The 19,259-nt window shown below is 49.8% G+C and overlaps 1 protein-coding gene across 3 annotated transcripts in view; it reads left to right on the top strand.

The window, feature by feature from the left end:
* SLC35F3 (solute carrier family 35 member F3) overlaps nucleotides 1-18,264 on the top strand; it is a 184,123-nt gene extending 165,859 nt beyond the window's left edge. For 2 of the 3 annotated variants that reach the window (XM_074820674.1, XM_074820673.1), the window contains exons 3-7: nucleotides 4,562-4,781; nucleotides 10,946-11,071; nucleotides 13,566-13,758; nucleotides 15,327-15,416; nucleotides 16,590-18,264. In XM_074820674.1, the coding sequence (XP_074676775.1) occupies nucleotides 4,562-4,781; nucleotides 10,946-11,071; nucleotides 13,566-13,758; nucleotides 15,327-15,416; nucleotides 16,590-16,834 (874 nt within the window). In that variant the 3' untranslated portion in view covers nucleotides 16,835-18,264. The remainder of the gene's footprint in view (nucleotides 1-4,561; nucleotides 4,782-10,945; nucleotides 11,072-13,565; nucleotides 13,759-15,326; nucleotides 15,417-16,589) is intronic. The other variant, XM_074820675.1, reaches the window with a different exon arrangement.
* The last annotated feature ends 995 nt before the right edge of the window (nucleotides 18,265-19,259 follow it).

Below are 19,259 nucleotides of genomic sequence, written 5' to 3'. Positions count from 1 at the left end.
CATTTATTTTTTAAACCAGCTGCTGTGATTACAATGGAGCTCTAGCTCATGAGGGCAAAATCGAGGAAAATAATGCAGGCAGCTGGTTTATCTCAAAAATACAGCATTAGACCCCACAACACCAAAGCTCCTTGCCAGCAGTTGTAGGAATTTACTCCTCCTATGGAGGATTACACAGAGTTGAGGAGAGATCATCTCAGCAGGGTGACTCCGCAGGATGTCTGCCGGGCAGCTTCCCTGCCCAGGAGGACCAAGGGATGCACAGGGCCAGGGCATGCCTGAACTTTGCATCAGCGTTTCCCCGTGGCCTCTCTGTCCATTGTCCACACCCAAAGTCCCACAGCTCAGTGTGCAAAGCAGGATGAGCCCAGCAAACGAAACCGTATCAGTAAGCAAGCAGCAAGGCAGCTTTTGGGTTGAGGTGGTAAGTGAGTCTGTCAGGCACAGGATTTCTGGTAATGTGGGCAGAAGTAGATTTGGTCAGTCTTTGATGATAACACAGGGGGTGGGATTTCTCCTTCCAGATGTGTGCTGGAGGTGCCTTTGTCTGTGCTCCTCACCCGGGGGTCCCTTTTAGAGCTGAAGGAGAGAAACAGAAGTAGCGTTTCCCTGGGCTCAGTGCCTCCTGAGGTGGGCAGCAAAGGCAGCTCAGGAACATGCATCTCCAGTGACTCTGAAAGAGCCTGGGGTCCCGGCTCAGACATCAGAAGTTGCTTGTACATACCTTAAGGTCAGTGGGCAGAAGCTCCCCACTACCACTCTGTGTCCCTGGGACTCAGAGCCACACGCATGCACATTCATCTCACAGGGCACTACCAGAGCATCTTCAGGGCCTCCTCCAGCTGGATGTCTTGAAGGTACATTATAAATATACACTCTCTAAGTAAATAAGGTTGCTTGTAATTAACTGCCATTATTTAAGATAGGCCAGGGACTCTCGCTCTTGTAGGTGTATGGCCCAGAAGGTCTTTGAGAGCTCCCCAGTGAGTCTAAGGTATGATGGGCAACAGCGCATACTCTGTGTGAGCTGGGAGTGGGAGCCTGCAGAGGACTGTGACTGACGGGCTGGTTGTGTGTGCACACTGAGACAGCCCCACTCAGCTCTGTTTGCTGGAAAACTCACTCTGGGGGCAAGTGCCAGGAGGAGAGGGGAGGGGAGCACCTGGGGATCCCTGTTTGCTTTCTTTGCAAAGCACACCTCTGGCACCTCTGCCCACATTAGCAAATAGCAGGGATTTAGTCCCAGAGACAAACCCAACAAAGAGAAGAGTCTGCAGCCTCCAGGCATCCAGTAACCTTCCCTCTTCACCCCAGATGAGCTAGAGCTAGCTGTGCAGCAAGACCAGCTCACCAAAGCCTGAATAAACTGAGGTAGAAATTGTATTTTATCCTGGAAATGAGGCAGCTTGACTGCTGGCCCCAGCAGTCAAAGCTGGAGGGGGCTGGTGGTCTCCCTGCAGAGAGATGTGCTTCCCCAGCAGCTCTTCCACTGCCACTGCACACTTGTCCCGGGAGGAGATACCCAGTACCATCTCACCACTGACCCAGAGCCAGCCAGCTTGCTCTGGTGTGAGCAGAGGACTCCCTCTGTGTCCTGCCCTGGGCAGGTAGACCTGCAAGAGGCTGTCTTGTCATCAAGAAATCAACCCCAGCTCCCACTCTGTCCTGTGGCTTCGGGAGACTTGGGGTCAGACCTCACATGAGAGTCCACAGTGCTGAGTTGGGCTTCAAAGGGCACCGAATGCTTTTCAGACTGCCCTCTGGGTAGGGTGTTTTTTGTCTTTCTTAAAAAGTAACATTTTTGTTAGCAGATGAGATTGTTAAAATATTCATAGACAGGCTCTTCTGGCACAACCAGGCATGCCTGAAGCACCACAGGACACAAGCTCAGTTTTTGCCAAAGACTATCCATAAAACATCAGGATACTCGTTGGGTACGAGGTACCCTTGTGGGCAAAACTGAAATTACTGGACAGCAGGAGCAACTGTGTCCAAAATGTTCTGTCAAAATGTTTAAAGTTGAAGGTTGGTTTTTCTGGAGTGATTTCATCCCCCAACTGTTTTGGGATTACAGTGTAGGTTATATCACAGTCCTGTCTTGCTTCCCATAACTATTTATCTACCATTACTGATAAATCTCTTCATCAAATCCTTCCTTGTATGGCTTCACAAGCTGCGTTATGGCACCAAGGAAAAATCAGTTTCCCCGACAAGCAGTAGGAAACCTGGGGACACAATTAATTGTGAGGGGGTTATTGTACAGTATATAGTCATCCTGGCACACAAAACATACCACATTTCCCCTAATGCTCCTCAGGCTTCGCTGAAGATGCCATGTCCAAGAAAGCCATCTAACCCATCTGCTACCTCCACAAAGAGCCCACGGTTCAGCAGTGCACCCGTTCTGGACAATGGTGCTTGCTGTGCACATGGGTGCAGAGCTGGTAGCACCCTCCACAGCCCCGGCTGTCCTCAGGGAGAAGCTCCCTTACAACCCCTTGCTGGATGGAGGAACCTCTGCCATAAGGAGGTCTCCTTTGGAAGCTGGAGCTAGCCTACAAGAAGCAATTCAAACTTGGTGAAACCAGCCAAAACAGCTAAAAGGAAGCTTTATTGTATAGGCCAGTGAGAGGAGACTCCCAAAGGGGGAAATGCAGCTCAGAGTCCTGATCTGTGCCAGGGCAAAGCTGTCCTTCAGGGCATCACAGCACTACACTGGGTGCTTCAGGTATGGGGGTGAGTGTCAGGTTGTGCTACTGTATGGATCCAGTGGTATCTGCTAAACAAGAATCAGGCCCACAGTACAGTAAAAGCATGTGTTTCTACTGTATATGAAATAGTGGTACCCAATTCTATATGTGGGGAACAGATTTTTGACAGGAGGAACTTTTTTTCCCAGAATGAATCCAAATATAAATTGCATTTTAGTCCTTTAATTTGACTACGGCCTTCCTGTCCCTCTCATACTAATCTTACTTAACATCATTTAATTTAAACTGTGCCTGCATTTTTTTGTCTTCAGAGCATTAGACTGCCTGCCTGTGACACCCTGGCAGTCAAAGCCTCCCTGGTGTCTTGAGAAGCAGGTTTAGGCCTCTAGTGAAGTTCAGGACTGGGTTTTTCAAATGTCTCTCTGCATCCCCATGCACTGCCTGCAACCCCTGTGGCAAGTGGCTGGACCAGACAGTGCTTCACAGGGCTAAAAACCAGATTTGAAGTGGGTATAGTGTTTGTGGAAGGGGAGAGTGGATCCAGGCCACATGCTGAGCACAGGCAGCATCTGTCAGTGCTGCGTGCATCCCCGAACAGCCCTGCATGGTGCTGGCAGGTGGGAAGTCAGGCTGCAGTTTGTGGTGCAGAGGGGTAGCTCTTTTACTCATACAGAGATGCAGTTAAGAGGTTTAGCCAGGAATAGGCTGCTGCCAGCAGATAATTTTGTACAGGACAAGGGACACTGATGTGCTGGCTGTGACACCGAGTGACACGATTCAGAACCAGCAGCTCAGATGAAAGTGTCCGTGTACAGCAGCCAAAGCCCAGGGTCATCGCATCCAGAGATGGGCCAAGTTCTGTACAAGAGATGGTCAAGTTCTGTGCAGCTATAACCTGTATGAGAGACTGGCAGGCAACAAAATGCAGCAAACACAAAAAATGCATTTTCTCTGCCCTGCAGCCTTGTACCTGCTGCAGCAGAGGGGATATAGACAGCCATAGAGCTAGTGATGCGGGAAATCTGAAGAGGCTCAGAGCATGGATTGGTTTCTTTAGGTAATCGCTTGATACATCCCCATCTTCTGAGAAAGTGAATCAAAATCACACTTTCACCAGACTCCAAATAATGAGCCTTACATGCTGAGTCTCAGGAAACAAACATTGAAATTCAAGGCAGCAGTGAAAACCTATTGGGCATTGATTGTCAGTGAAAAATTTAATTTTGCTCAAATTTTGTCAAAGCACCTCATTAAAGTACTTTAGGGCCTCAGGCGTTTTGCAGGTTTGAAAGCAAGGAAAGCCAGTACGGGCCATGGCACCACCATTGACTGTCCTCAAGTGCCACTGTGCCATGTGCCAGTGTATGTCCTTGCCCCAGTGGGAGCAGGCAGCTGCCAGATGCCTCCTCCTGCTCCTGCCCCTGCTACTGCCAGGGGTTTGAGCCAGGTCCTATGGCTGCAGCAGTAGTGGGGAGCAAGGGGCTTTGCTGCCAGCCCTGTTCCCTCGGCATCCCCACAGAGGTGAAAGGAGGAGGATAACCCCATGCTGTTTCAAGATGTCCCCTGTGAAGTTGCTCATGGCAGAAGTGAGATTTTTACCTCCTGGCTTCACCTCTCTGCTCGCTCTTCCGTTGCTGTCCCTTCTGTGTTTGCAGCCCCCGTGTGTTCATACCCTGTGCAGGTGCAGGCTGTTGCAGCAGATGCTGAAACTTATTTTTCTCCTCTTTAAGGTGTGTGCCTCTCCTTCCCCAAAGAAAAAGAAGATGAGCAAGAAAGAAAAGAAACCCATATATTTGTTGCAGACTGTGACTGGCTTGTGTAGTAACGCTGCCTTTCTCTCCTTGTTTTAGGGAGTGCTGCCGATTTTTTGGAGACAATGGCTTGACTTTGAAGGTGTTTTTTACCAAGGCAGCACCCTTTGGTGTTCTTTGGACACTCACAAACTACCTTTACTTACATGCAATAAAGAAAATAAACACTACGGATGTCTCCGTGTTGTTCTGCTGCAACAAAGCTTTTGTGTTCTTGCTTTCATGGATCGTTCTGAGGGACAGGTTCATGGGAGTGAGGGTAAGTGACTCCTTATCTCTGTCTCCTTTCTTCCCCCTCGCCCTTCTGCCTTTCTTTTTCCTCTTCTGTCCCGCTGGCCGAGTGGGACCCCACACAGATGGCTGAGCGGGCACAGAAATCCTTGCAGAGCAGGGACACATCCTTCCCGTCAGCCTGCCCAGGCATCCGTGAGCTCCCAGAGCCCCCGTCTCCCCCAGCCTGGTGCTTTGCACATTTTGCTTCAGAAAAGAGGTAATTTGCTCCAGAGTGTGGTACAAAGGATAGCTGCTATCTCCATGTTGCTGTGGACATGTGTCAGCCTTTGCCGGGCCCTTCCAAGTGACTATTGCCAGGCTGTGGCACCAGACCTAGTTGTTTCTAACGGCACGTTCCTGCAAGCCCCAGCTGCGCACTATGTGTTTCTGTTCCCAACCTGTAAATTTAATAGGGGCCTCACTTTCCTACAAGCAACAGCAGGCTTGCAGGGTGGCACAGTTATCCTTTGCACCCATGTCAGTCAGCAGCAGCTGCGGAGAGGTGAGGAGAGCTGGGCTGCCCTTGCCCACTTGTGGCTGAGGCATATGTGTGTGTGTCGCAGGTGGAGGATCAGCATAATGCTGGTGCATGGGGACTTGCAGCTGCCCAGTGGCTGTGGGCACGGGGCCAGGCAGCACAGTATGCAGCAGGGTGGCGGGTCCACTCCCCCGGGACTGCTTTCCTTGTAGCACCCCAAATGTTTGCTTACGCCCTTAGTCCTACACCCTATGTGAACACCCATGTCACAGCAGCAACAGAGCTGCACCTTGTGGGGGTTATTGGAAACCCCCGTGGCTCCCTGCTGACCTTGCTGCCATTTTGGCAGCCCTCAGCGCAAGGTGTCCTCTGGCATCCGCCCCAGTATCCCACTGCCCCAGTGCCAAGGGGGCTCTGCCAGGGCCAGGAGTAACTGCAAGGAAAAGGAACCAGGGCGTCTCTCCTGCCTCTCTGCACTAGCAGGCACTTATTAATATTAGCAGCAATAATGATAATAATGCCTATTTTCCGCCCACCATTTGAGGAACTGTCTGCTCACATACCTGGGCGATGCTTTCAGTGCTCCAAAGAGGCTGTTATACCTCGCTGTGTAGAGCAACCAAGAGTTAACTTTTTGGGAAGCACTCCTCTCTGCAGGAGAACTTGGCCAGCCTTGTGGTGGTGGCAGCCAAGAGGCTGCAAAATGTACCCGCCAAAGCCCAGCTGGTGTCTGCGCTTGCCCACCCACCTGCCCAGGTAGCTGTACCCTGAAAACAAATAAACTAGGCTTTTTGAGTACAGAAGCAAGGGTGTCCTGAAATTATCCTAGAAGCAGAGAAGTGCCGCTGTTATCCCAGCTGGACGTGCTGGCCATTTTGATAAAAGTAAAAAAAAAAAATGCGTATTTTTGTGTTCTTCAGCTGTCTTGTGGTGCTGTCAGCTGTAGTGCTGGTAGGATGCCAAGAGAGGAGGTGTGCGGAGGGCTGACCGCGGCTCTCCTGCGTGTGCAGCTTGCTCCTTGGTCTGTACATGCCGTCTCTCACCGCTGGGTGCAGCTGAGGTCTGGGAGGAAGAAGCCCACCCATGTGTAGGGATACCCACATGGGCACGCACACGCTGGAGCAGAGACACTTCTCATGCTCTCCCAGGTGCATGGTCATGTGTGAAGAGCTGGGGTGGTCAGGAGCTCTCGAGCAGCTTCCCAGCCAAGTTAGGTCTTGTGCCACAGCAGGTGACAGGCACTGGGGGACTAATCCTGCTCTGGATGCCCCCCTTCCCAAAGGGGCAGGAAGGAGCAGAGGGAGGAGGGAAGCAGACGCAAGTGGTGGTCTCGGTCATGACCAGCTGTCCTTCATTTCTTATCAGCACTGCCTTGGGAAAGGCTGACTCTCTCAAAACCCAGCAGCAATGAAGCAGAAATGAAGCAGAGACGCAGAGCGGGAGCCAGGGCAGTGGGGGCCATGGGATGCTCCTGCCACATGTCCCAGCCCCTCGCAGTGGTATCTGGCACTGACAGGAGTAACACGTTGGAATGGGGGGGGTGGGGGTGGGGGGTGGGGGGGGTGGCTTCCTGAGACTCCATCTCCACACCCAAGGACTAACACGGCCATCTCCCACCCTGGTGACAGGCCAGCAAGGGGCCTGGGCACAGGGGGAAGGGACTCACAGGAGGACTGAGCTATTTGGTCTTGGGCAGACCAGATGTGGCATCCTGACATATGGCAAGACATGTGTGAGGAGATGCTTGTCCCTAGGGACTGTCAGGGCACCGGGCAGCACAGCAGTCCTGCCACCCAACTTTGTGTGACACAGTGGGAGTGCTGGGGACACTCCTGTCTGCAGAGGGAGGTAGTGTGAAGTCTTTCAGTGAGATGCGTTTTCTTCCGTCTTTCCTCCTATTTCTGTACAACCCATGTGAAAAACAACCAGCAGTGAGGGTGGCGCTGACTGGCATGCTGGGGGGTAGCCTCAGGATGAACCCCAAAACAAAGCTCTCCTCCTGGGACTGGCAACCAGGAGCAGGGACAGCTGCTGGGGTTTCTCCAGGAGGGACCTAGGGACTGTGAGCCAGCACACAGCACAGCCTCGAAGCTCGTGGTCCTTCGGGCCCACGCTGTGTCAGAGCTGCTGACCCTTTCAGAAGCAACCTTTGAGAGGGTATCTGGCAGATGAGGCTGCAGTGGGGACAGTGCCTTCCCCTGTGGTGAGCAGGAGCCCTCTCACACTTCCTCTCCATCCCTGCGGCAGTGCAGCAGGATGGACATGCCACAGCAAAGCTCTGACTGCACATTTGGGTGTCCCTGTTCACACCCACTGGAGGAGAGGCCAGGTGGGAAAGGCAGCAGCACAGGGTTTAAGCACATATAGGTATCTTACTTGGCCTTCAGAAGTGTAACTACTAGCTCTACAAGCACTGAATCACAATTTGGCTGGAATTTAGATGTAAGAGCAAGCTACAAAATCCCACCCTTGCCACTCAGGCACTTGCAAGTGCCTACATCTCATGTAATGCAGTTGCACGTCTCTCCCTTTCCCTTCACTGTGCCCAGAGCTGTCATATTGCTTTCAGGGAAGACACACATGTAATGAAGCTGTGAGTGTCTGAAGTGCCTCTGCAAGCCCTGTGGTGCTGAGGCATTTGCAAGTAACAGCAGACTGGTAGCACTGGTGTGGTGCAGTGCAAGCAGCCTGTCACTGCTGCTAACGACGTGCTTGATAGACAGACTGAAAGGCTTCCAGAGAAAGCATATGTGACATGCCTGGCATGTCAACAGGCAAGGCCAAGACTCATCTGACACTCATGACATGCTTGACAGAAGAGGCAAGGACTTGTGCCCCATCAAAACTCTTTGCAGTCTGCATTTATTTGCTTTGATATTGGACTTCGGTGTTTCCCTCCATGCTACAGTAAATAAAACAGCTCAGGATCCAAGAGAGCCATCGCTTGCAAGTACCTCCTGTGTACATAATGTATAGACAAGCACACCTGCCAGTGGGACTTGGAAATAAATACACTATCAAATCCCAAATCGTAATCTTCCTTTCTAACCAGGCAGAGACCCAGCCTCCCAGGAGATGCTCTGAAGTCAGTCAGTCACTGATGTTAAAAGCAAAACTGGATGCTTTTTATTCTGCAGTTCATTAATGCACCCTTCAAATTTCCACTGCAGTGGAGTTGCAGCTGCCAGCAGGGGCTCAGGCAGGCTCCCTTCACTGATACGCATGGAGGTACCCAGTTTGCCACAGCCTGGCACGTGGCTGTGGTCTCCACCTGGGTCTCCAGTGAAAGCCAGACAAGCCCCACACATCTCGGACGGGAGACAGCCATGCCTGGAGCAGATGCTACAGGAAACACTGCATCATCCACTCTTTGTCACCTGGTCTGTAGCACAGGTGATGTTGAAGGGCTGGAGCTGCCATCTTTCAGATAAGCCCAAGCCATGTGTCTTGGATCTGTACAAAGAGCCATGCTGAGTCAGAGCAAAGGTGCGGCTGCCCCAGGAGCCTGGCTCCAGCAGCTGCCTGCAGTGGACACCTAGAAAAATCTGTCTAAACAGGAAAAGCCTATAATGATATTTTCTGATGAGACTTTCCAGCCTCCAGCAATTTGAGGCTCAAGGACTTCCTGAGATGGAAGCGATGTTCCTATAGTTAATAGTCCTTGATGGATTTTTTTTTCTTCCGTGAGTTTATCCATGTAAACTTTTCACATGCACAGTGTGCAACAGCAAAGCTTTCCTTGGCTCAATTATATGTTGGGTGAAGACAAATCTCTTTTTTGTTGTTCTGCACCTGCCCCATGCTAGTTTCATTCAGTGACCTTTTTTCTTGTGCTTCTGAAGACACATAGAGTGTCTGAATTTTTATTTGACAAGCACCAGCACGATGACATGAGAGAACTGCTGAGGGCTGCTGAGTTTCTTCAGTCCTGCCTATCTGAAACAGCCCCACATTGCTGTAGAGCCATGCATCGGGGGGTTTCCTCTCCTTGCCTTAAAAAGAAGCCTGTCCAGAACCATGGGACCCAGTTACACCACCGCCAAGCTTTGCTTTAGAAATGGTGCCCCACAGCTGTGCATAGAGAGATCTGACGCCAAGAGGGCTGCAAGCCAAGATGCTGTATCTGAACCTCTCCAAATTTGCGGTGTGCGCACCCAGCCTTTGCACCTTGCACCGGGCTCCGCTCTGATCAGGTCATAAATCAGCATCTTCAGAATGTGCTGCCCCTTGGCTGGGCCATGCAAGGGGTTGAGCTGCTGGGGGAAACCCTGCCTCTCCACAGCCTGCCGAAGCTGCGCTCCTGCAGCCTCTTGAACAGAAGTACAGCAGTTTCTAGACTCAAGCCCCTTCTTGTTGAGATGCTGTTAGCAGCTGCCTTTTCCAGGCAGTGTCAGCTTCTGCTGATTTGGGCTTTTTTCCACCCTTATACCACCCTGCCATTCTACAGCAACACCTTTGGAGAAATTGATCCCCTTCTGTTTGCAAAAATGAGGCCTTTTTAAGTTAGGGAAGGTTGAAGGTGTTGATGTCAGCATGCAGAAGGGATGTGCTAGGTGATTGTCTGTGGAAGATTTATAGGTGCCCCCTGGCACCAGCCCCAGCTCAATCCATGGAAGTGGCTGCTGGTGCTGCTGGGAAGGGGATCTGCAGCTGGTAAAGGGGTGCCCCCCCACCACAGTTTGCTCATCAGGTGGCAGCAGAGCTTGGCATACAGGCTTTTCCCCCTGCAGCCCCAAAATCGCTAGTGGTGAAAGGGAAAGGCGAGAGGAGACCATTGCTCTTGGATGTGTAGGCAGTTGTAGCCTGTGGATAAGGCCCTGGTCTGGCCCCAGGAGAGGGGACAGTTGGCTGGCACTGGCCCAGCTGTGAGTCAGAATAAACTCATTTATCCCAATCATCTTAGAAGCATCACCATGACTGTGCAGCCAAAGGGGATGTGGTCTATGCAGGGCATCCCTCACACCACTGCAGAGCCAGCAAGCACAGAGCATGCAGAAAGCCATTTTCACCCCAGAATTACCACCTGGGGAGGCTTGAGGCATCTGCCAGGAGAAGCTGGGAGTCTCTTGCTGACCCTGCTGAATCAGGGGCTGCCTGTCCCCCCCACTTCGTGAATGCTACCTCCCTTTGTACAACCCCCCTCAGACACTTCTGTGCGCCAGGCTGGCTGACTAAACCTCCCTCTACTCTCTGAAATGACACTTCTGAACTGGAAAGTATTTGCATGAGTTTTATTCCCTTGTTTATTTCAAAAACCTTTTTCCTCCAAAACCTCCACAGGACTCAAAGCCTTTCCTGCAAGAACCAGGGAATTATTACTTGTGTATTATTGTCACGCACAGGCTGCAGGGACCCACTGATGGGGAGGCTCAGTGACGGAGATGAAATCCCCACTTCAGCTCAGTTCGAGACAGGGGGCCGTGCAGTCTGGCCTGCTGCACACCCCCCAAGGCAGCCGCTCCTCCACAGCTCTGCCTGCAGCTTCTCTGCAGCCAGGGAAACCGCAAGGGAAGGCAATGTCGGCTCTGCCGGTACTGACCTGGGCTTGCTACTGGTTTTCTATGTAAGCAGATGATGCAGAAGTACTGCCCTCTCATTTAAAGCTTCTCTTGTGTTTTCCCATGTTGGGGGTTGTTCAGTAACACTTTATTTCTTTCTTTGCCTTCAATCAGATCGTGGCTGCTATATTTGCTATTGCGGGGATAGTTATGATGACGTATGCTGATGGGTTTCACAGCCACTCCGTTATTGGGATAGCCCTGGTGGTGGGCTCTGCCTCAATGTCTGCTCTCTACAAGGTAAGCACACCTGGGTCTTTACCCACAGAAAGATGTCAGTCACCCCCATCACTCACTTTAATTGCTCCTGCCTTACTTGCAAACCTTCATGCAGTTCAGTGCCACGTGCCCTTCTTTGAGGGGCTCTGCCATAAACACTGACTCTGCAGCACTGCATTCAGGTATTCCCTTGTTTTGATGTCTGCCCTCACTTATGATAAAAACTCCTACCTCCTGGGAAGAGTCTTCTCCAGGGCCCACAGGAAGACTTACAGCTGTCCCACCTTCTTGAAAAATGAGGCTGCTTTTCCATAGTTCTGGATTTAATCACTCACTCTGGAAGTGCCCTGCAGATCTAGTTTTTTTTAAGTTACTTTGTTACCTCCGCTTGCCAGTCCTCCTTCAGTGGCATGCATAGCCTACATTGGGCTTAAAGTATTACTTATCATGGAAGTAATCACATGCTTAAAATCCAAAGCACATGCCTATGAATCAAGGTCTCATCCTGACCAGCTGGGTAAGCTGCACTATGTGTAAGATGACATGCAGCCTTCTCTGCTTGGGCAGAGACCCATTTCACTTAGCCTGAGACATGTATGTGCATTTGCCTCTGTGCTGCTCAGAGTCACAGTCCACACTGAGGAATAAGCACTTGCAGGGTGGTTCACCCACCCTGGCTCGGACGTGTAGACTAGGATGAGTTGTAGATGTCTCCATCTGGTCTAATGAATTGCACCATACCAGTCCTTCAACAAAAATTGTCAGGCAAGCCCTGCATCCTTAACACAACTTGCCAAACTGAGAAGCATCTGTCTGTGTCCCTCAGCACTGTGCTGCAGTGCTTTCTGTTCACTTTTTCAGATCAGTGTATGTCTTACATAAGGGAGTTCATGAAGTTTCATACAGCTCTTTCCTCTAAAAGAGCATTTCCTTGCAAGACCGGAAACATTGCCCTCCAGACCCGGGGAAACACCATGGCTCTGGAGTCATCTGCAGGCAGACAGGATTATTCAAGGCTAGAGCCTACCTCTGCCCCCTCTCCCATGGCACCACAGCTCCTTGCAGGGGTGGGGGCCTCAGGGCCACTCCACCAGAGCCGGTGCATGGGGAGGTGACAGTGGCAGTGCCGGCAGGGTGTTACTCTGCAGTGTAGAGGACAGATGGAGCATGCGAGCACAGATGGAGCTGTGCAGCTTGTTCTGCAATGAATGCCACTCTGCTGCTGCCACTCTGCTCTTGCTTTCTGCAGCCTGGCTCAGTTTCCATGAGCTGTGCATGCTGAAGGGGCAGGCAGATCTGCAGGCAGAAAGCTGTGCCACGTACAGCAGAGCTGCCTTGACCTGCCTTCCTACCCCAGGCATGGATGCTTCAGTCTGCCTGTGCCGGCTACCTACCCTGCCAGGGTAACACGCCGTCCTCAGGTGGCAAATGAGAAGTAAGTGGCTTTCGGGACATTTTGCTCCATTATGCAGAGCAGCAACACAGCTGCGTTGGTCAGTAACGGCTGTGAGGTGGTGGGAGCAGGCAGCAGCCCCACGAGCACAGCAGCCCTGCAGACATGCCTGCGGGGCTCTGGGTAGGCAAAGGGAAGAGACGGCTGACACTGGCGAGGGGGCCTGCCATCCCAGCACAAACCAGTAAGTCAGAGTCCATCAGCTCTCCTGGTTTTCAGCCCGTGGAAGAAAAAGCTGTACCCAGAGCCCATGGGATCCACTGGATCCTCTTGCAGTTCTGTGGTGGGAAACTGAGGCATACTCCAGACCAGACCCATCTGTGGGGGCTCCCCAAATGAGCCACTCACATCCCTCATTCCCTCTCTCTTTACCCCTTCTCCCACTGACAAACCAAAGCTTTTAAATCCCTCTGTGGTCTCATTAGTCAGGCTGCAGCTGGGGTCTGGGCTGTAGGGCTGCTGTGGCACTATCTGCCTTCTGGGGACGAGTTCCCAGGGAGAATGCGGTCCAGCACTGCAGGCAGGCCATGGTGGACTGTGCTTGCTCACCACCACAGCGCTCCTCAGGTGGCAGCTCAAGGCCTGGACCAGTGATATCTTACGCAGGGAGATCACCCACATTGCTTCCTCTCCTCCCCCTGCCCTGCTCCACCAATTCTTCTGTTTTTCATGTCAACTTTTCTGGAGGTTTTCGTGAAGGGAGCATGCAGAAAGAAGACCGAAGGGTCTAGGCTAGCGTGAACGGCCTTCCCTTTTGGGAGGTGCATGGCCAAAGGTGCTGAGTCCCCTTCCCACACGGGCTCATTTGGCAGCTGCCCCTGCCTGTGTTCCAGGGGAGTGCCAGGAGGGAGAAGGCTGAGGCACATGAGCTGCTCCCCACAGCTTCACGAGCAGCCACCTCAAGTGCCCAGCAAGCACCACCGCTTAGCTGCTGACTGACGCTGCTCGGCACCCTACCTGTCAGCCCCAAGCACTGGCCAGTGGGCCAAGATGTCAGGAGCCACTGGAGTCAGGACACCAGGCTGGTGCAAGAGAGTTAAAACTCATGTTTTCCTCTTGTAGGTTTTATTCAAACTTCTTTTGGGCAGTGCTAAATTTGGAGAAGCTGCCTTATTCCTGTCTGTGTTAGCTGTCTTCAACGTCCTCTTCGTTACCTGTATTCCTGTCATCCTCTATTTTACCAAAGTGGAGTACTGGAGCTCTTTTGACATCGTTCCTTGGGGAAACCTCTGCGGATTTTCAATTCTCTTATTGAGTGAGTAGACGGGGGGCTCTACACTGCTCAGGGTGGAGGAGGGCGCCAGAAGCTGGCTGCTGGTGGAAGCTGCAGACCTCTGACGTACTGGAGTTGTCTTCCCTTCTTCTCAACCTAATTATTAACTTGAGAAATCATGCAGAGTGTCCATTCCTAGGTGGCAATGTAGACCCTGCTCCTGCTGTTATTACCAAACCAAAATATTGTGGCTGTCATTAGAAGGTGCTGTGGGACTAAACTGTAAAGCTTTTCCTAACTCCTACTCATGAACTCTGCTTCAGAGAGACAAGCAACACTTGCCCAGGCTATGACATGAAGCAGCCCTGCCCACAGGGCATTACCTTGTACTCATCAGCATCACCGAGGAAGCAGGTTAGGCCAGGCCAGTCAAGGCCAGCCTCCGGCACCTCTGCTGACTTCAGTAATAGCTAATTGCTGTTCCTAAAGAGCAGGAAACTTTTGAAAATGTAGCGTTGCATAGCGCTAATGGGAATTTGGTAGGTGGCACTCCTCTCTTCTGCTGCCACTGCTGTGCCACCAAGGGAACCCAGCTTGGGAGGGATGCCAAATCTAAGCTTTAATGATTCATGGTCATCAGAAATGTGATGCTGTTCCTTGTTAAACTAATGTGTTGACTGTGCTGCCACAATTGGTCCTAAACTGGATGATGGCATCACATCTCCTAAAACATTCCTTTCCTTTCTACTAGAAATAGCCCTTCTCCATCCCTATGTTGAGTCCCAGCTCCTCTTACCCTGAACAGTCACAACACTTGACTCCAGAAGTACCTCCCGTTTGCTTATCAGTGGACTCAATGGAAGTCACAATGCAACACTTCACAAGCAATCCCTGGGGTGTGCAATGTATAGCTACTACTAGAGGACAGTGAGAGCACCAGCTCCTGACAAGTTCAGTATTGGCAAGGCTCTCCTGACTTTCTAAAGCTAATAACCTTAAAACAAGGGTGAATTTGGCCCAAAGCAATTATTAATTTCTCATGAGACACTCCATGAACAGTGTATGGTATTACAATGGAGTGATACTATAACCAATCAGTTATAATGATATTAATAATGATATTATAATTTCATTGCATGAAATCGTATTTAGCAAGTTCCTGTCTGGAAGAGGGTTAGATTTACAGCATCTTTCACCTGTGGCTGGAGGCAGCTTTTCTACGAAAGAAGTATCCAGACAGAAGGGACTGTTTGGCTGAAATCTCCCGGATTAAAAGTGTTCAGCCTTTCATCGGGGCAAAGGGGCTTTGTATAGAGGGTGGGAATCACTGCATGTTACACTGAGAGACAGGTGGTACCCAAACCTCACCCTGATCCTGCCACTGGACTCCAGCCTGATATAGAGCTCCCCAGAAACAGCAATGTCTCAGGCAGATGGACATGCAGCAGACAGACATCTCTCCACAGATATCTTCCACGAATAACCACAGAAGTTAATATGCCTTCTATTTGAACAACATACAGAGGGAGTAATAAAGCATAAATGTTTCAAGTGACATGCCCTCTGCCTAGTTTCACTGTAATAAAAGGTGTTTTTCTTTCCTTCTTCAGCATTCAATATTCTACTAAATTTTGGGATTGCTATTACCTACCCCACGTTGATTTCTCTTGGAATTGTACTGAGTGTCCCAGTGAATGCGGGTAAGAATTTGTGCCTTTTACATCTTAATGAATACATTAAATCTGTGGCCTTTCAAATACACAACAGGGACAAAAGCAAATAGCTTTATTAAACATGTTTTGCATCTTCTCGCAAAGACTTACGGAAGTGACACTGATTAAAAATGTATACTTTATGTGTTAAATATGTATTGTATAATATTACATGAATATTCATAATCTCCAGAATTGCTTTTTAAATTACTGTGCGAAGAAGCCTGTATACTGAAAAACAAAGTAGATTTGAAGTCATCTGTCTCTGGGCTGGGATGAAAACTCATGGATGAAGTAGAAATCAATTAATTATTTCTTCAAGGCAGGCTTAACACTGAATTGAAACAAATAAAACTGCTTACATTTTGCAGCAAGTATGTACTAGTAATTCTGCTTGCCTTGGTAAATAACATTGCAGGTGTTTATCAAGAGCACTGGACGATTCAATTTTGGGAATGGCCTGGTACATTTCTCTGACAGTTTTCTGAAATTTAGCTAAAGCCAACAGACTGCAGAGCCTGAGAGGGCTGGGCAGGGGAGTGCAGAAGCAACCCTGGCCCAGACCAGAGCAACCTCTCCCAAACCAGGTTCCTAAAACCCATCATGCTGAACTGGTGTCACTGTGCAGGCGATAGCTCCCAGCTTTGTGCTGACTACAGGCACACAGAGCTGGGCACCGCTGGCTGCCCCAGCAGACGTTGGTACCGAAGTGAGATCCCCACCAGAATGTGTGCACGGCTTAGCATGTGCAGGGTTTCTTACTCAGTGGGGCAGTCAAGGTGAGAGGAAAAATTTACACAAAGGAGCTGCTATGCTGGGGAAGGGAAATACCCCTTTCTCTGCATACCCGGACCTCAGCGGGAGTTCCTGTGCTGTCAGCAAGCAAGGGAGAAGATGCTGCTGCAGACAACAACTGCAGCTCCAGGCATCGTGCCCTTTTGCACCCTGAGCTCACAGGCCAGCTCTGCCTGCTCTGAGGGAGGCCGTACCCTGCTGTGTGCTAAGCCAGCATCAAGGGTGGTCTCCCTGCCACCATCACCTCCACAGCCACATTCTCCTGCCACAGCCAGCCTTCCAAGCTGGGGAGGCAAAGGGGTGGGAAGGGGATACTGCCCTAATGCTTTGTCCCATGTAATAACACCCGTTCAATGTCCCACACAGTTGTTGATCACTACACGAGTGAAATTGTCTTCAACAGTGTCCGAGTAATCGCCATCATCATTATTGGCCTGGGCTTCCTCCTGTTGCTCTTACCAGAGGAATGGGATGTCTGGGTAATAAAGCTCCTCACGCGTCTCAAAGTCCGGAAGAAGGAAGAAATCCCTGAAGGGAATGGAGACATTGCTTCAGGACTGCCTAACAAAAGCCGGAGAACTCGTCCCTCCATGTCATCCTTTGCTCATTAAATGCTCTTTTTACCAAAACTTTGTGGTTAACCTTATATATGATGATGCAAAGGTCTTTCCTTGGGAAGAAGCACACCTGTCCAACACGGTGTACATACCTGTACAGTTTTGATATGATCACCATCTAAGGCATCGAGTCTTGGCATGTCCAGTTTGCTTGTACTTTTTTCACATCAGACCTTTCACTTAAGTAGTACACTGAAAAAAACTGCAAACCAAGAACCTCTCTTCTCTTTTTAAAATGAATGTAATATATAGTCAAAATATATTTGCATAGGTTATTTTAAAGAATGATTTTCATGAAAAGCAGGGCAGACATTTTGAACATTAGGTACTGAATGATGCATTGCACACTGTGATTTAAAAGAAACAAACGCTATGCTACATCACACATTTATTTTTTGACCAGAGCTGTACTCTGAAAGTTTTCAAGGAACAAAAAGGGAATCTTTTGGGGGGCAGGAAGATGGGGGGAAGAGAGGAAGGAAGGAGGTTTGGAAATCACTCTATGTAGATGAGCGCATGTTGCGCTGCAGCCAGGAGAAAATTCAAGCACTAAAAATGCTTGCACTAAAGCACTAGAGAGAAAGCAGTCTAGAGCCCAAATCTCCTTATTCTGCACATGACTGTAGTCCACGTTTAAAATCATGCAAGAGAAATCCAGTGCCTTCTATAGAACTCTTGTCTTTACCCACGCAGAACCAGGTCCCGCCGCGAGGCACATGCAATGGCAGGGCTCAGGCTTGCGGCCCCAGGGGACCCCAAATTCCCACCGACATCAGGATGTGCCCCCCATAAGCGCCGTGGCTTCTGTGGGAATGCGGGGCCCAGGGGACTGCAAGTTAGCATGCAGGAGACCTGGTTCTCTTCTCACTTGCACAGGTTTTACCCCTGTGTGGAGCTGCGCTTGATTAACACCAGTGTGAGGAAGGGGAAGTCTTGGTCATGTGTGGGACAACCCGACCGAAAATGATCAAAGGGGCTGGCAAGAGCGTGGTTGATGTACAGTCTGAGAGCACGGACTAAGGGGGTGAATCACCAGTTGCTTTTACTCCATAATTGTGAGTGTTAAGAGTTTAAAATGTAAGATATTTACATCAAATGTAACACTTTTTATGAAACTTGTAAGCACCAGGATGTTTACTTACGCGATTTTGGTTCGCCATTAAATTTCTATCTGTGATAGACCACATGCTATGTAAAAAGGGGGGGGGGAAAGGTTATAGTTTACTATTTTTGAAGTTTACATTGTTGCATACAAAATTAAAAGTGTTCTTTTGAACTGCTGTCATAGCCTAAGGGTCCCTGCTGCCACTGAGGTCCTCTTTGTCTCAGGCAGGGGTGGCACCCACTTCAAAACATTTTAGCAAATCAACTTCGGACTCCATTATCTGTTTGGCAAAGCTAAATAATAAAAGATTTTAAACTCAGCCTTGGTCAGTGCTGTTTCCTTCTCTTGACTGCACCTTTATTCCAGTTTTACTGTGGGTAGTATTTGGCCAAAGCAATCAGAAGGGAGATACGTGATCATCAAAGCAACCAAGGCTGCAACTCAATGCACTGCTTGCCAGTCTGTCCTCGACAGCAAAGTCTGCTCTAGACTTCCTGGACAAATCAGTCCGGAGGGCTGATGTTGGGCATCAGTCAGGAAACACATGTCCAGCAGAAGTAGACAAAAGGAAAGGCTGACCTAACAGGTATTTAGGGGCTATGTATGGGACATGAGTTTCTACATTAATAATTAGGCCCTAGTCCAGGCTGTATGTTTGTTCCCTGCATATCTCTTCATGACCAAACAGATGCTACTCACTAACAGCAATTACACTCACAGGCAAAAATCTCAGGCTGTGGGAAGCTGCTCACAACCACTGTCCCATTCAGTGTTACACACCTGAATTTTTAAAGCTATTTCTTTGGGAAGCAAGGGAGGGTAAGGCATAGGACAGGAGCACAGGTACAACTCTAATAACTGGTTTGAAGGGCACATACAGAGACTTGATCTCAAAGCTCCCAGATTAACGCTTACTCCATCTTCATCATACCATTTTGTCATGCCTGAAGTACCCACACCCCTCCCCAAGCCCCCTGTCTGAGGCAAGGCCAGAGAAGAATGTACAGACAGTCCTTCCATTTTTCATAGTCCCAATAAGTGGCATCTTCTGTTATGTCTGCACTCCATTTTACTGTATGTTTGATGCAGTCTGGTAGGTATCCAAAAGGTTCTAAATGCCACTTTAAAAACTGCAACTAATGTGTGTTTGTTACTAAAACGGCAGCAGATTTTTTAACATTCAGTATGGATTGTGGGGGAATTTATGCATCAGAATGGATAGCAGCATCAGTAAAACCCTGTGATTTACCAGATGCAACTGTCATTGCTTCTGTTGGCTCATCCTTCCTGAGAACAGGCTAAACACACAAGGGC

The sequence above is a fragment of the Strix aluco genome, chromosome 3 (assembly GCF_031877795.1).
Source record: "Strix aluco isolate bStrAlu1 chromosome 3, bStrAlu1.hap1, whole genome shotgun sequence".
Lineage (NCBI taxonomy): Eukaryota > Metazoa > Chordata > Aves > Strigiformes > Strigidae > Strix > Strix aluco.
Note: the sequence above shows the minus strand (reverse complement) of the source record. Positions and strands in the feature narration are given on the sequence as shown.